This window comes from Gymnoscopelus braueri (genome assembly GCF_963280865.1).
Source record: "Gymnoscopelus braueri genome assembly, chromosome: 4".
In the NCBI taxonomy this organism is placed as follows: Eukaryota; Metazoa; Chordata; class Actinopteri; order Myctophiformes; family Myctophidae; genus Gymnoscopelus; species Gymnoscopelus braueri.
In genome coordinates, this window is record NC_137605.1 from 26576288 (window position 1) to 26591934 (window position 15647).

A 15647-nucleotide genomic window follows, 5' to 3' on the forward strand; every position below is an offset into this window, starting at 1 on the left:
GCTGCGGCAAGGCAGAAGATGGGGACAGCTGCAGTCCTCCTGACTGATGGAAGTGAGGAGAGAAATAGTTCCTCAAGATCAGTCATCAAACAACCAAACTGTGTTTCAATAAGCTATGAACACTGTGACCTGTCTTTTAAGATGTTCTGAGACCTCACAAGAACAGAATCAACAGTGTTATCTCTACTCAGCATTCACCCACCTCAGGCCAATGTAATACTGTAAATACATTCGACATCCTTGATTGATGTCCTGTGTTGTCCTGATGTGTCCACATCAAGGACACATGTTCCCCATTCTGCCCTACTTAGCTCTCTGTTTCTACTGTATATGTTACAGGGAAAATGGCATTCCAGGGAAATTGAAAGGGGTACGCTTGTTTTCATGCCCCTCATGCAATTCTGTAGAATCAACGCTAGAGGGCAATGCAAGCCAGACATGAGCCCCACACCACACACGCACGCATGCACAAACCAGCACGCACACACGCATGCGCACACGCGCGCGTGTACACACACACATACACACACACACACACACACACACACACACTCCAGGGGGCGGGCCTGGCTGGCTATGTTAGTGCAGTGAGTGGCACTTGGGGCAAACGCAGTCCCCACACAACATCATTTACGATTCTGTGCCTATCGGTACATAACTCGGACGGCGCTTAAGTCGACTAGCAGACCATCGGCCGGTCGTCGCGGGCACTCGCGCCTGGAGGCGCTCGGGCGCGACTCCTCGGCCTCAAGGTCTGCTAAGTCGGAGCGCCTTCCGTCATGGTCCAAAACTATACTTTATCAGCGAAAAAAAAGTAGTCCGCGGTTGTTTGAAAAAGTAATGTCCCAAGCTGGAGTCAAACCCCGGCTTCCAGTGGTAGTGGGTGGGGAGTCCAATGATTATCGAAGTGCGCCACTGAGGCTTGTACTAGTGGTGCAAAGTAACAAAGTAGATTTACTCAAGTACAATTTTGAGGTATTCGTACTTTACTTGAGTATTTCTCTCATATTATCCATTTTATTTTCAGCGTTCCCCTAGCGTAGCTTCCTGGTTAGTATGTTGTTGTTGTGGTCGTCGTCCTCGCATCAAAGCCCCGCCTCGCAGCACCGCCCTGTGCCTATAAAACAAGCGCTCCCCTGTCAATTTCCCTGGAATGCCATTTTCCCTGTGACATATACACTCATGGGCTTTGTGTGGATAGTGACACTAATTTTTGAAGTTTTCAATACCCAGAAAGGTGTCTGATATTCATATTTGTATCAACTACTGGACTGGTTCTCTTTTTGTGAGTGGAGGTGTTTGAATGGCAAAAAAAATACGTCTTCCCCGTATTTGTAGAGCTTCCCTGTATGTCTTCTTTTCTCAAATGAGAATCCCATTGTCCAATTTGCAGTGGTGGAAAGTAAATATAAGTAAATGTACACAAGTACTAAAGTACAATTTTGAGGTATTTTCTTTACTTTACATGAGTATTTCCAATTTGCAATACTTTTACTTCTACTCCACTACATCTCAGAGGCAAATATTGTACTCCACTACAATTATTTGAAAACTTTAGTTACTAGTTATTTCATTATTATTACAAAACATACATTAACCACTTCAGCCCTATATACATTTCAGCCATTTGAAAATAGCCGATCTACAAGCTCACAATGCATTGCATCAAAAGATTTTTATACATTAAATGTATTTTCAAATTTTGAAAGTTTTTGAAATGGGACATTCTGCACAATGAGTACTTTCTACTTTTGGTGCTTCAAGTACATTTTGAATTCCGGACTTTCACTTGTAACAGAGTATTTCTATATTGCAGTATTGATACTTTTACTAAAGTAAAAAATTTGAGTAATTTTTCCACCACTGCCAATTTGACCCACATTTAGAAACAGCTGCCTCCTCAGATCTATATGGGACAGAGAGTCAGACAGATACACAGTAATTGAGTGCTATTGAGATTAGACCATGGTTAGATATTAACCACGTAAAGAACATATATGTGTACATCCACCGTGGCAAATTATTTCCCATTGTCCAAAGCAATCTTTCTAGTAACTTTGACCTAGTTTTATGTGTTGTGTGGCAATGAATGAAGAGAGAGCCCTCTACTGGGTAGAAAATGACATGACAACTTTTGGCCTAGCCCGCCCCTAACGTCTCCATGCTCCAATCTCACTGGTTTTGTGGTCTGCCACGGTCCTCTACGGTTTATCCAATGTATTGTATTCTTGTTCATTACTTTACGTCACGAGAGCACTGCAGGCCATCCTGTTTAATCTGTAACACATTGGGGAAATAGTAGCTCCAATCGGAACCTCACCCTCCGCTTTACATAGCGGAGGGAGAGGTTCTAAATGGGGCTAGGGAAATAGCCGTACTACAAGCTCACAACGCGCAGACATAATTACGCGTTGTGATCATGTAGATCGGCTATTTTCGGTAGAACACACAATACAAATCATAACATTCAGGCAGGCAGCCAGGGCAAGAGGAGACTGAAGAGTAGTGTTGCCAGATTTTGTGAGAGAAATAAGCAACCAGGTCTATGAAAACAAGCCCAAAATAAGTGACTATTAGGCCAAATTAGCACTTTAAACATTAAACCCATATACGTTGGCTATTTGAAAATAGCCGATTTACAAGCAAGCTCACAACGCGTTGCATCTGCTATTTTCAAAAGAATCTTGGTAAAAAATTGGAAAATGTGGAATATTTTAACAACACAAATCTGATACACGGTGGCACAAAATAGTTTCAGTCCGCAGACAAATACATACAATTTGGGGGGTCCTCGACATGAAAATGTTTGACGTTGTTTCACTGGTTTAAACAACATTTAGGGAGTAAGCCAGTCGCTTATAATAAGCAGACATGGCAACAATGCTTAAGCGCCCTGTATATATTAGGTCCTCCTACCCGATGACGCGAGTGAAGCGTCAATTTGAAGGGACGTTGTCAGTGTTGCCATGTCCGCTTATTAAGTGTCACAGCCCCTGTAGTTTGGCCTACTAGGGCATTGGTTCTCAAAGTGGGTCCTTGGGAGGGTACCAGGGGGTCCCCATTAAAATGTGTTAATAAAGCATCACAATCATTTTAACCACTTTATCCATATTTTATACTTTGGCTAATAAAAAATACAAGCTCATAGCACGGCACCAAGTGCAGCACTATGAGCTTGTAGATCTGCTATTTTTGAAAAATCGCGAAAATGTGTGCAAATCTTTAAATCTTTTTTAAAAAAGGAGAACATTTTGAACTCGAATCTTTGCTTCTGGGCCCGGGTCCCTGGCACAACATATTTTCAGGTAGGGGTCAGTGGCCAAATACATATCAATTTGGGGGTCGTTGGCACGAAAAAGTTTGAGAACCTCTGTACTAGGGCATGTGTGTGTGTATTTCCCCTGTCTGACATTGTCTCCCCTCAGGTCCAGCTAGCTCGAGTAATGTGGGGTGCCAATCCGGTGTATTGGGTGCTCCCAGTGTGCACTATAAAATGCTGGGTGTGGCGGCTGTGGCCCCACTCAGTATCGCTCTCCTTCCATGAGAGCAGCAGCATTTTGTCCTATGTAGTTTAGGCCTTGGTTTGCATTACGAGCCAGGTCGTAACAAAATGGGGGCTCGTCCGCCGTCCGGGATCTAGCACACAACACGACTCGCAGGTAGCGACACAACTCCCGGTACCTTCGATACTCTCCCACTTGGCACCGGCCAGCGCGGCCTGTGTGGGCAGCTCGGCGGTCAGCGCGGGTGTGGTGCCGGTCTCCAGGATGTGAAGGTAAAGCTGGAAATAGAACGGCGAGAGGCGGAAGGTGGGGCATTTCCGCGAAGACACAAAGAACTGGTTCATCGCCTCCCCTAAGTCACCGGTTCAGCACAGGTACAACGGGAGGAGGTCCGTCACTTCCTGAAGTCTTGTTTGCTGTACTTTTGTGCTGTAATTTAATTGGTATCACTGCACAATGTAGTGGTTAGCAGTCAGGATGGGTGTGACAAGTGCGTTTTGTCTGAGGCGTGGTGGTCCCCGTGTAGGATTAACAGTGTTTCCCCCTGTGGGACTCCCTGAAATTTTGTTTGTTTGTTTGTTTATCTTTGTAGATTCTGTTCCACACAAGATGGGACGGGGTCGGGGTGGTGCCACTGGGATGCCTTGTGGTAGGGGGACTCAGGAGGGCCACTGAAGACCAGGGTTCAGTGATTCAGTTTAGTTTTATGTTAAGCAGCTGAGGTAGGGGGGACACCGCACCTGTAGGCGCACCTGTCTCACCTGTCCTGGCTTTGCAGGGTTGGAGAGAGAGCATTTGTTTTGTTTAATTGTAATCTAATAGGTCACTGTCCGCATTGTTTTCCCTTTTCTTTCTAATTGTTTCGTCCAACATGTTGTTGTCAGTACCTAAATCTTGTGAGAGCTCCATCTGTGGGAGCTTTAGATCAGTTTATAATTGGTTAAGTAATGTCAGGAGTGGTCTTCACCAGGCCGGTGCAGCTGGGAGGCAGTGTGTTGTCTCTCTCTGCCAGGCTGTAGATGGCTGGGAGGTGGAGATTTCGTTTTATGCCGAAGTGAGTTTTGTCTTGCCAGTCCAGAATGGTCGGTCTCGGGCGACGCTGGATGGATCGGTGTGGGGCTCTGTGCGCACACTCCCGGTGAGCTGGGAGTCTGCCAGCCTGGGAGGAGCCTCCACCATGTTTTTTTTTTTTCGGGTTGGCCTTATTAAAGTGTACTGAATGACTGGATTTTGTATATCTGGATCAGAAAATGTTGAGGGAGTGTCTTATATGTTGGACAACGTGACCTGGGTTTTGTCATCTTCAAGTCTTGCCTGATTCTGTCTCGTTCCTACCTTCTGTCCCTGTTCTTCTCCTCTTAAATCCTTCAAGAATACCGGTAATCTTAGTTGCTGAGGGAGGGCCTAGTGTGTTGGGTGCAGATGGAACTGGCTGGAGTGGAGATAATTTGGGGACTTGTCTTAAAGTTAGTTTATAGTTATCCTAGGTAAATTATGTCAGTTTGGTTAACACTGGTTTGGTTAATTTTGGTTTGGCAGGTTTGTATGGTTGTCATGAGTTTGCGCAGATTCCCATCCTTAACAATAATTAAATCATTAATTGATTAAAGCACTTTTATTGCTGATTCTTAAAATTTGTAATGTCTCCATTTTCAGCAGATGCCTGGTGGGTGACTGGGGTGTCAAAACATATAGGTGATGATTTAGCATGCCACAGTAAGCTCCAATTAAGGAGCTGATGCTGATGCGCATTAGGGCTAGAGCTGTCAGGATGTACCCTCGGCCTAACTTTTAAAACGTTTTAACTTCAGCAAGCATATTTTGTATCTTGCCTTATTTGTATTTGGTTGCTGTTTGCATAAATGGGGCTGCGCAAGCTCATGTTTTCAGTTCTGTCGGAAAAAACAACTGCCAACCAAATTTTGGTAGTCTTAGTCACATTTTCAAAGTAATATTGGGTGGTGGCCCAAAGGTTAGAGGAGCGCCCTCGTTGCCGGAAGGTTGCCGGTTCGAATCCCCAGACCGGCGGGGAAAATCTGGGTGGGGAAGTGAATGTTCACCACTTCCCCAACACTGCTGAAGTGCCCTTGAGCAAGGCACTGAACCCCAACTGCTCCAGTGGAGCTGCTTAGTGGCCTGTGGTTGTACTAGTCAGCTCCCAGGTTTTAATGTGTCTGTCTGTCTGTGTGTTTCTATGTGCAGGGCGTTGCTGAAAATGAGCACTTGTGCTCAGCTACTACCCTGGGTAAATAAAGAACAAAAAAAACAAAACAAAAATATTATTTTCTAGCTTTCTTTACTAAATTACACATGTTTAAGTACGTTATGTTGATTATTAACTGTTAGTTTCTCGGTCCCTTATGGAACCTCGCTTTGTAGGGGGGGAGGAGTGTCACAGACCCTGTAGTTTGTTTGGCCTAGCTACAAGTAAGACGCGCGAACGCTGGAAGCGAACGCAGCTCGAAAATATTGTGTATTTACGGACTTGTAATCCGTGTTATTTCACCGTGATGGAGAGAGAACATTGACAGTGTGTGTGTGTGTGTGTGTGTGTGTGTGTGTGTGTGTGTGTGTGTGTGTGTGTGTGTGTGTGTGTGTGTGTGTGTCAGAGCATTGTCTAAATTCCTGCACTCTGGCGCACTCGGGTGGCTGCTTACAGGCAGTGCACGCATGTGAGTCATGTCACCCAGGGGCAGGCAGGCAATGAGAGCGTGAGTCACATGGGTGCATGCAGCCAATGAGAGCGTGAACACAGAGACACAGACGGAGACACACACGGACAGAGACACACACAACCCAGGCAGAGTTACATAGTAAGCTCCACTTGGTCGCTGCACCTCCTTCCGCGTTCGCAACTAGGGCATGTGTGTGTGTGTATTCCCCTGTCTGACATTGTCTTCACTCATGGCCTGCTAGAGTAATGTGGGGTGCCAATCAGGTGCATTGGGAGCACCTGGCCGGTGTTACCAGTGTGCACTATAAAGTGCTGGGTGAGGCTAAATACAGACTGTCTCTCCCTCCATGAGAGGAGCAGCATTTTGTCCTGTACTATAGTCCTTGGTTTGTGGACAAATACAAATACACAAATACAAATATATTTTCAAATAGACGTAACCTAGTCGCTTCTTTTGGCCTTATTTTCATATGTTGCTTATTTCTCTCTCAAAATCTGGCAACACTAGGTCAATTGCTTATGACGTAGTAGTACTACACACACAGCTGGATCTCTCGAATGCACTCACAGTCACTCATAGTCATACATACATCAACAACAAAGTATGGTCCGTTTTCCAGACTCTGATCATCTGTACTGTCTGGGTTTCTCTCGTGATGTGGTGAAGACGGCCGCCATAGCGTGTGTCCTAGGCATATGGCAGGAGATACTGGAGGAACAACGGCGCTCAGCGCGCAGGAGAGCGCGGCTGCGGCGCGCCATTCTGCTCCTACTACAGGAGGTAGTAGCTCACTCACAATATATATAATATAAGTAATATAAGTTGTGCTAAAAGACATTGGCTGTGCCAATCTTGCATGACATGTGATTACAAATAAAACATCAAAGGCGGTAGGGAAATGCATGGATGTAATCATACCCAAAGCTTAGCTTTGGATCAAGACTCGATCATTTTTTATCGATTTTGACATTTTTATATCTACGAGAGTCTTAGCGACCCCCTCCCCCTCCTTCCCCAGATTGCCCTGGAATGTCACAAGCAAAGCCCGTACTTCTCCAAACATGCAAATGCAAAATATAAAAACATGAAAGAAATGAGTAACGTAAAGTATACATGATACATGATGTGAACATGCACGGACCACGGTAGGCTACATCATTATCAGACTTACATTTATCCTTCAACTTCTTGTTGATGCTCCAAAATGACTGGATATACAGGAAGAAATATTAGACCTTAATTGTCGAATGTTTAAGCAAGTTCTAATCATGTTGGTCCACAGAGGAACAGAGAACTTTACTTAACTTAAGACCATTTTTCTATATTTTAGACAAAATAGCCCATTTTACATTGAGGTGCCGGTGCCCAGATGTCCCTATAGTGCCCACCTATCCTGTTACTCTTGCTTGTAGCCTATTCCAGCCACAGAACACGCAATGCATTTTGTCGAGGCCGGGGAAGCGGGATTCCACCTGTTGCCATGTTTACTGTACTACTGGTTGGCAGGTGAGTACACTGCACTAACCTAATAATTACCCCACACGAAAATGCATTGCGTGTTCTATGGCTATGGAATACATGCAGTCAGTGTATGGAATTTCAGCCATTCTAGGGCTAACATGGAGCCTACACCTAGCACTTATAAGGTCAGATTCGAAATCTGGATAAAAAGCAAATGACATGCATACATTAACATGCCATGTTGATATTCATTGATGTATAATGTATATATGCCAACAATCACACTGTAATTTTCCTTCATAGGGCAACAATCTTCCAGGACCCCGGAAATATGCTAGAGTCAATAGAGCTCTGCCGGTGCTGCAACAATTTTTTAATGGGGAACAGGACTTCCTTTCAGACTACCGTATGAGCAGAATCTCCATTCAAGCCCTTATTAGGCTGCTGCCAGGACAGGAGGGGACACATGGCTGGGGAAAGCACATAATGGTGTTGGTAACGGTGTACTGGCTGGCACATGGATTGTCCTACAGTGCTGTGTCCCACGCTTTTCACATTCCCAGATCCACTTTGTGCAGGTTGGTCCACAGAGGAACAGAGATGATTGCAGCCCTACGCCATGAGGCGATTCGCCTTCCCACTGCTCAGGAGCTTGACCACGTTGGTAAAGATTTTGAGCAGTTGGCCAACAGCTCGGCCTTCTCCAAGTGTGTGGGTGCCATAGATGCATGCCATGTTCACATCAAGACCCCTTCTGTACCAGGTAGCCAGGTCTACCTCAACAGGAAGCTCTTCCTATCCATACAGCTGCAAGCAGTATGTGATGGTAAGGGAAGGCTCCTTAACACCTTTGTGGGGTGTCCTGGCTCTGTCCACCACACCAGAGTCCTGAAGAATAGCAGGATGTATAAAGAGAATCTGTACCCTCCTCCAGGTTACTTCATTGTAGGGGATGGTGGCTACCCCTGCATCGACCGTCCTGTAGCCATCCTCACTCCATATCGGGAGCCGCTGCAGGAGAGGCAGAGTCACTTTAACCACCACCATGCCAAGGCTCACTCGATTATTGGGCGAGTCTTCGGTATGATGAAGATGCGCTGGAAGTGCCTGCTCCTCAAGGCTCTGGACGTGCCCCACACATTTGTCCCCACTGTTGTCACCGCATGTGCTGTCCTCCATAACATCTGCCTGACTTCAGGAGACACCCTTGAGCCCATTCTGAATGAGGACAGCGTGCCTATTCCGCCACCTCGTCCGGTGAGGGGGGAACAAAGTGGGCATGGTCGGCGAGACAGCTTGGCAGGCCAACTTCCTCTTGCTGACCATGATTATTTATAGTTTTGTTATGCCATGGGTTCTGTAGGAGTTGAGCATTGATTCTACAAGTGTGTGTGTGTCTGGGGCTAATCTCACAAACGGCTGGACCGATCAGTACCACATGTTTGTGCACAGTGCCAGACAGTTATACCAAGCAATTACCCCACACCTTTCCCCCACCTTGAAATATTTTATATTGGAAGTGAATGGCCATTGAAACTTTTCCCATGTCATATATCATAGATGCATCATAGATGACTGACCACACAGACAAAGACCAAGATCCTCATAGGAGCCACACTGTTATTAGACCTTAGTCTTGTTTTCTTTATTGTGGCTTATTATAGGTAAATGTGAACTTTTTTAAAATATATTTTTGTATTAAACTTCTGTGCTTTCAAACACTGACCTGATCTGTTTATTTATGAATTCCTTTTCCCACATGCCTATATAGTATATATACATGTACAGTATATATTATAAACTGTATGTGTGTCCATGTTAACTCTTGGATGAGAATGACATACAATTGGAAATATTGTTTTAATATGAATAAACGTTCAATGTTTTCAGTGAGTCATATACACGTACTGTATGTACACACAGATCATTTATGATAGACTTACAGTATATATTGCTTTTCGGGATACTCAAATACGCTTCACAAACAACATAGACACAATTAATTAAAGTAAAATAAAAAGATGGGGACTGCAAATTTCACAAATTGTTAAAAATAGAAGCAAAGATAGGGATTAGGTGGGGAAGGAAAGTCTGAAGAGGTGGGTTTTGAGGGCAGTTTTAGAAGAGAGGCTGTTATGATGTGAGTTACTTGGAAGTGAGTTCCACAGAGGGGCTGGCAACTGAAAAAAAGACCCATCACCCCAGGTTCAGCACTTAGACCTGGGGATTTCTAGGAGGTTGGCATCCCTGGACCTGAGGTAGCGTCAGGGGACATGATGGTGGAAGGTGGTTAAAAAAGATAAGGGGGTTATGCCAGCTGAGAAACAACTAGTTCCTCAACAACTGTTGGATGAGTGCTGATTTCCTGTCTCTCTTCACTGTGTACTATCAATGAAGGCAGGCAAGTGACACCATCAACATTAAGAGACTATAACAAAGACGTGATTTGGGTTACATTAAATTAAAAGTTAACTCAAGGATGTATACAAATTGATGCGATTCTGCAATTTATACTGGTAAGAATGCAGTTCAGTTTACAACACAATTATGCAGTGACAAAATGTGCCTTTTGCCTGTAGACAGGTTATCATCTTGAGTTAGCTGAATTAGTCAAGAGGGTTTCATCAGTCCTTTTGTAAGAATTGATGTGCATTGTCTCAAAGGGTTTCACAAGCCCATGTGTGAAAAATGTAGGTGAACATACAGCAAATAAAGGTGGTAATACTGGTGTTTATAATACACTAGATATATAAATTGGATATATTATCATATGGACATAATAAAAATTTGTGTTGCAGTTTCAAACATCCATGTATTTCCTTTGTTAGTCCTAAAACAGTGAAGAGTCTTAATGGCATTGTACATAAATTATGACCACAACTACAGGAGCAAGGGGCTGTAAAACTGAGTAGGTTGTAAACTAGTATTGACGACAGATACAATAAAACCCCATCTTTAACACGTAACCCCCCGCCCCCTCCCATTATTTTAACACATTAACTAATAATAATCTTATCAATGGGAGTTGCACATGTTTTTATTTTTTGCAGTTACAACAATGGTAATGTCAGTGAAGGAATTTAATTGAATAAAAAAACATGCAAAGTAACAAACAAATTGACATTTTGGATTGTTTTATTCAATAACATTTAGAACATTGAAACCCATAGGAATCAGAAAAGCTTCCTTCCTTCCACTGTTACAGAACATAATTTAAGAAGCAAAAGAATATTTTCAGATGACAAGAGTTCACAACATAACTCGTTGTCTGGTTGTATTTAACTGTTGACCTAATACAAGTTCTCCTTACAGAATATTTTTCTATGGTATTTCCAATGACTGGGTCTCATGTTGACGTACAGTGTTTCAAAACATTTGGTAAGCATTGCATTAGTTATTACCCTTACAATAAAATACAAGGAGATAGTGGCGAAACTCCTATACTCCCTAAACGTTTAAGTAACACACTTTAGCTGCCTCATGATATTATTTGGGTTTTAAAATTATATTTAAAATCCAAAACGTAGGAAAATATCTGTATTATTCAGCAGTTAAAAAAAAAAAATCAGGATTAGACAAAGATAAAAATGTTACTTTTACAGGATATGGACGGTAATCGTTTCAACATGGCATAAAAATGGATATGAAATGTGAAATCCCACCCCCACTCTCTTGGAACAGCTTCAATACAACAAGTGCAAGCCCAAAACAAACTATAAATGACATCTATAATATAAAACTTGGTAAAAAATACTTATTTTAAAACTGTACAATCACCAAGTACACAGAATAAGCAAAACTGAACTGTTATTCATTTAGCATCTGCAGCGGCCTCAGCCTTTGGTGCCTTGGAACAAAAAAAAGAAGAGAAGTGTTAGATTTCAAGGCTTATACTAAACAATGATAGACAGGCCCCTTCTACTGTGACCATTATTTATCAGCATGTTTATGTGTGTGTGTGTGTGTGTGTGTGTGTGTGTGTGTGTGTGTGTGTGTGTGTGTGTGTGTGTGTGTGTGTGTGTGTGTGTGCGTGTGCGTCTCCAAAATCGACAGTGGAACAACCTATGAGTATGTAACTCACCTCAGCCTTGGGATCCCCATTTTCAGCTGGTGCGGCCTTCTTTCCTTTGGCTGCTTTCTGGAAGATAGCAAGATAATATCACCAGTTAGTATGCTTATTGCTTAAATCTTTGCTTTTGCATCATATGCTTCAAAGGTCACTTAAGGCTACCAAGCCATCTACATTGTTTCTCAAGGGCCCTTTCTCGTGGAACTAGGTCAAACTTGATAGCTGAGAAACACTAAAGGTCATGAATTAGTTTCACATGCTGTGTGACGTAATGCTGAAGCATGCAGGTAGAAGCAATGATTGATATCAGTCTGTTCCATACTTTTGGGGCTGCAGCTTTTTTCGGCTTAGCTGCTGCTGCTGCTGGCTTTGGATTCTGCAGGGGAGGCACACAAAAGAAGAAGATTTTAGCCCATGAAGATTACATGAGTGACAACATGCATCTACAGTATCATGGTACAAGCATATAGGTCATATAACTTGTGTCATATAAATAATGACACAATAATAAATAAATAAATGAAAATAGTAATAACAGTAATCACAAATGTGACAAACAAAGTTTACATCAATATAACTCACCGCTGCCAACCGCGGAGACCGCCGGGAAGCCTATAGAGAAAAGAGGGAGACAGGCTTTTAAAAAAAAATCTAGACATGACATTTCAGTGTTTAATTCTTATATAGACTACTGTATCATTTACAACAACAATATTAACACATACGTACCACCTCAGCTCCTGCTGCTGCCTGCAACAGAAAATCCAAAAGAAACACATTAATTCAGATACAAATTGTTATTGCCGATAAAGCCTTTTCTAAAAAAAAATGCAAACCATTCCACAAACAATGTGAGAATCTTAAATTAACCCTTCAATACTTCTAAAGGCCACAGAGTGGCAGTTGATGTACCGCTCAATTATTATTGGTTATTGAGTGTAACGCGTCATAGGCGGTCTATCAAGGGGAGGAGAAACAACATCATTAGTGTGTTGGGCTGTTGTGACAAAGGATCTCCCGCCAGGGTTGCCATGTCCGCTTATTATAAGCAACTTTGGGCTTGTTTTTCTGTGTAGTTGCTTATTTAGGCTTGTTTTTGTTTTCTTTATTATAAGTAATTTCTTGTGCCCAGGGGAGCATTTGTGGTGTTTAATAAATAAATAAAAATCCAAATATTCCAATTTTATTGCAAGAGTTTTTTGAAAATAGCAGATCTACAAGCTCACAACGAGTCGCTATGAGCTTGTAGATTGGCTATTTTCAAATAGCCAATGTATATAAGTGCTCAATCATGTGGCCTATAGTTGCTTCTTTTGGGCCTGTTTTCCTAGACCTGATTGATTATTTCTCTCGCAAAACCTGGCAACGCTGCCTCCCGCGCATATTCGAATTTGAAATCTGGTCCGTCGTGTCATGATGACACCGCGTTGGCGCGCTGAATCCCCATTTATCCTGCGTTGCACGACGGTGTCGCGCGCCTAAAACAGCAGACCTACGAGCTCACAACGCGTCGCGTCCGCAGCGCGCAGTGAGCTTGTAGGTCTGCTATTTTCGGCGCGCGACACCGTCGTGCGACGAAGCATACATGAGGGCTTTGACACTTCCTTTGTTTTGCACCAGTCTGCGCGCCCGACAGCTGTTAAGAACATGATAAGATTAACCGTAACAATGCTGCTAATCTTTATCTCCACGCAACATATGGGCCCCAAATAACAAACCCGTAGACGTTAGCAATTTTTTTTATACAATCAACCGCAAGAAATGTAAGAATTGATGAGTAGACTTTTTTTCCCCCCCAATGTATTTTTTTTTGTATTGTATTTTTTGTATTATTGTTTAAATATATTATAGCCTACCGGTATATTTAAATACAACACTTTTAAATCATGCAGTAGGACGACAACCTCAGTTAAAAAAAGGAAACCTCACATTTTCCCTCACATGCGGTTTAAATACAGTGTCGTTTTAAGCTTTGATTGATAACCAGCAAAAAAAAAGAAACATGGACATAAAGTGCCACCATTCTTTATTTAACAAAAACTAATAAAATACATTTGTTTTTTAAAAAGTGGTAAGCCCGCCACTAACATTTTGCATTTCCCACACACACACACACACACACACACACACACACACACCCTCCCCTCCCCCCACGTCCTCGTCAACTTTGGAAGCTGAACTTATTTGACTCCTAGGTGACTAATGTACACACCCAAAACCCTCCCCGGCCACACATCCACTCCGCTTATAACGTCGAATACTTATTGCAATCACTTATTATTTTACTCGTATTATTTTTTTTAACTTACAACAAGTATTGCATTCCCGTGCACAGCGTGTAACGTTAATATTACCAGCCCTAAAAAAGCACAATCTGACGCTGGCAGAAAACACACACATCCCCCCGGAGAGGAGAGGAGATGGGCGCCAGAATTATTTTATTTTTTTTGCAAGGCGCGATCCACGATTCTGGTGCTTTTGCATGAACATATGCACATTTAATAGAGTTAAATTCGTTAGTGTTGACTTTAGTGTTGACGATGCATTTGTAAAATATCGTATAAAGCTTTTATAGGCGGCGCACGAGAGGATGCATCAAAATGACTAAAATAGGTCTCCATTGCTAGAGCAGCCATGTCAGTGGGTTAACGGTGATGACGTTCTTCTGATGTACAAATCAAAATCAAACGTTAACCTCGATCTAAGAACACGAGAAGCTTTAAGGCCACAGAATGAGCTATAACTGAGAAAAGTAAAAAAAATACAAATAAAATAATCTTACCTTTCTTTTGGGCATGTTGAGGACGGGAAAGGAGTAGAAAATTTCAAAAAAATGAAACTGCAAATTATTTTCCCTCCAAGAGGAAATAGAGATATCGGCTATACGTTTGAGCGGGTATAATGGCGAATGTATAACAAGCTGAATGTTTTAATACTTTATACACTGAAATATAAGAACGAAACCGGTTCGAACCGGTTTTATATTTTGGAGTCGGTCATTGGATGCCATCGTGTCACGTGCTTTTAAGCGCCACCCATACGTCAAAGAGGCAGTTTTAAAAAAAGAAATATGAATTTATGTCACAAGGGGGCGTAGTATTACAGCCAGTATTTCTTGTTTGACTGAAAATACTTATACTCAGCAAATCGTTAGTTAGTTTGTATTACATCTCATATTGTTAGTTGAAGAATTAATTAAATTAATTAAAAGTGAGTAAAAGTACAGACAGTGGTGGAAAAAGTACTCCCATTTTGCACTTAAGTAAAAGTATCAATACTGCAATGTAGAAATACTCTAGCTGTTACAAGTAAAAGTCCAGAATTCAAAATTTACTTGAGTAAAAGTATAAAAGTATTGGTATCAAAATGTACTTAAAGTACCAAAGTAGAAAGTACTCATTATGCAGAATGTCCCATTTCACAAGTTTTCAAATGTATAAAATGTATACAAATCTTTTGAAAATAGCAGATGCGATGCATTGTGAGCTTGTAGATCGGTTATTTTCAAATGGCCGAAATGTATATGGCTGACGTGGTTAATACATGTTTTGTAATAATGATCAAAATCTACAAAGTAACTAGTAACTAAGTTTTTCAAATAACTGTAATGGAGTAAAAGTAAAAATGTTGCCTCTGAGATGTAGTGGAGTAGAAGTACTGAAAATTGGAAATACTATTATACTATATCATACTACTATATTATTCTCTGTGAAGATTGATTACAGTATATAGGTCCACACACAGACAATTACAAGTTCCCAATAGCCTAAATAAGAGGTGACTGGAATAAATACAAATTAATAGTAAGATGTTTCTCCCAGGCCAAACAAACCACAAGACCTGTGTACTTGGGTATGATTGATAAAAGGCTGTCCTTTACTCTACTATATAAAATTACATGTAACTGTTTTATATAAATATCTAAATACATATTCCTTC

General features: G+C 42.0%; 1 protein-coding gene and 1 long non-coding RNA gene across 2 annotated transcripts; one reads left to right on the top strand and one right to left on the bottom strand.

Moving 5' to 3' along the window:
* The first annotated feature begins 6717 nt into the window (after positions 1–6717).
* On the top strand, positions 6718–9288 carry LOC308084259 (putative nuclease HARBI1). Its single transcript, XM_080426816.1, has 2 exons — positions 6718–6958; positions 7943–9288. Exons 1-2 carry the CDS (start codon positions 6782–6784, stop codon positions 8975–8977), a joined length of 1212 nt encoding a protein of 403 aa, XP_080282942.1. The 5' UTR covers positions 6718–6781; the 3' UTR covers positions 8978–9288.
* Positions 9289–10658: 1370 nt separating this feature from the next.
* LOC308084140 lies at positions 10659–14648 on the bottom strand. The gene is made up of 6 exons (XR_013933048.1): positions 14491–14648; positions 12438–12458; positions 12291–12320; positions 12031–12084; positions 11721–11777; positions 10659–11486 (listed from the first exon to the last, which is right to left on the bottom strand). It is a non-coding gene; the product is annotated as an uncharacterized lncRNA (long non-coding RNA).
* Positions 14649–15647: the final 999 nt, after the last annotated feature.

Coding starts and splice junctions, on each gene's coding strand:
- LOC308084259 (XM_080426816.1), top strand. CDS start 6,782: ATGGTCCGTTTTCCAGACTCTGATCATCTGTACTGTCTGGGTTTCTCT. Junction 6,959..7,942: donor TTCTGCTCCTACTACAGGAG/GTAGTAGCTCAC, acceptor TTTCCTTCATAG/GGCAACAATCTTCCAGGACC.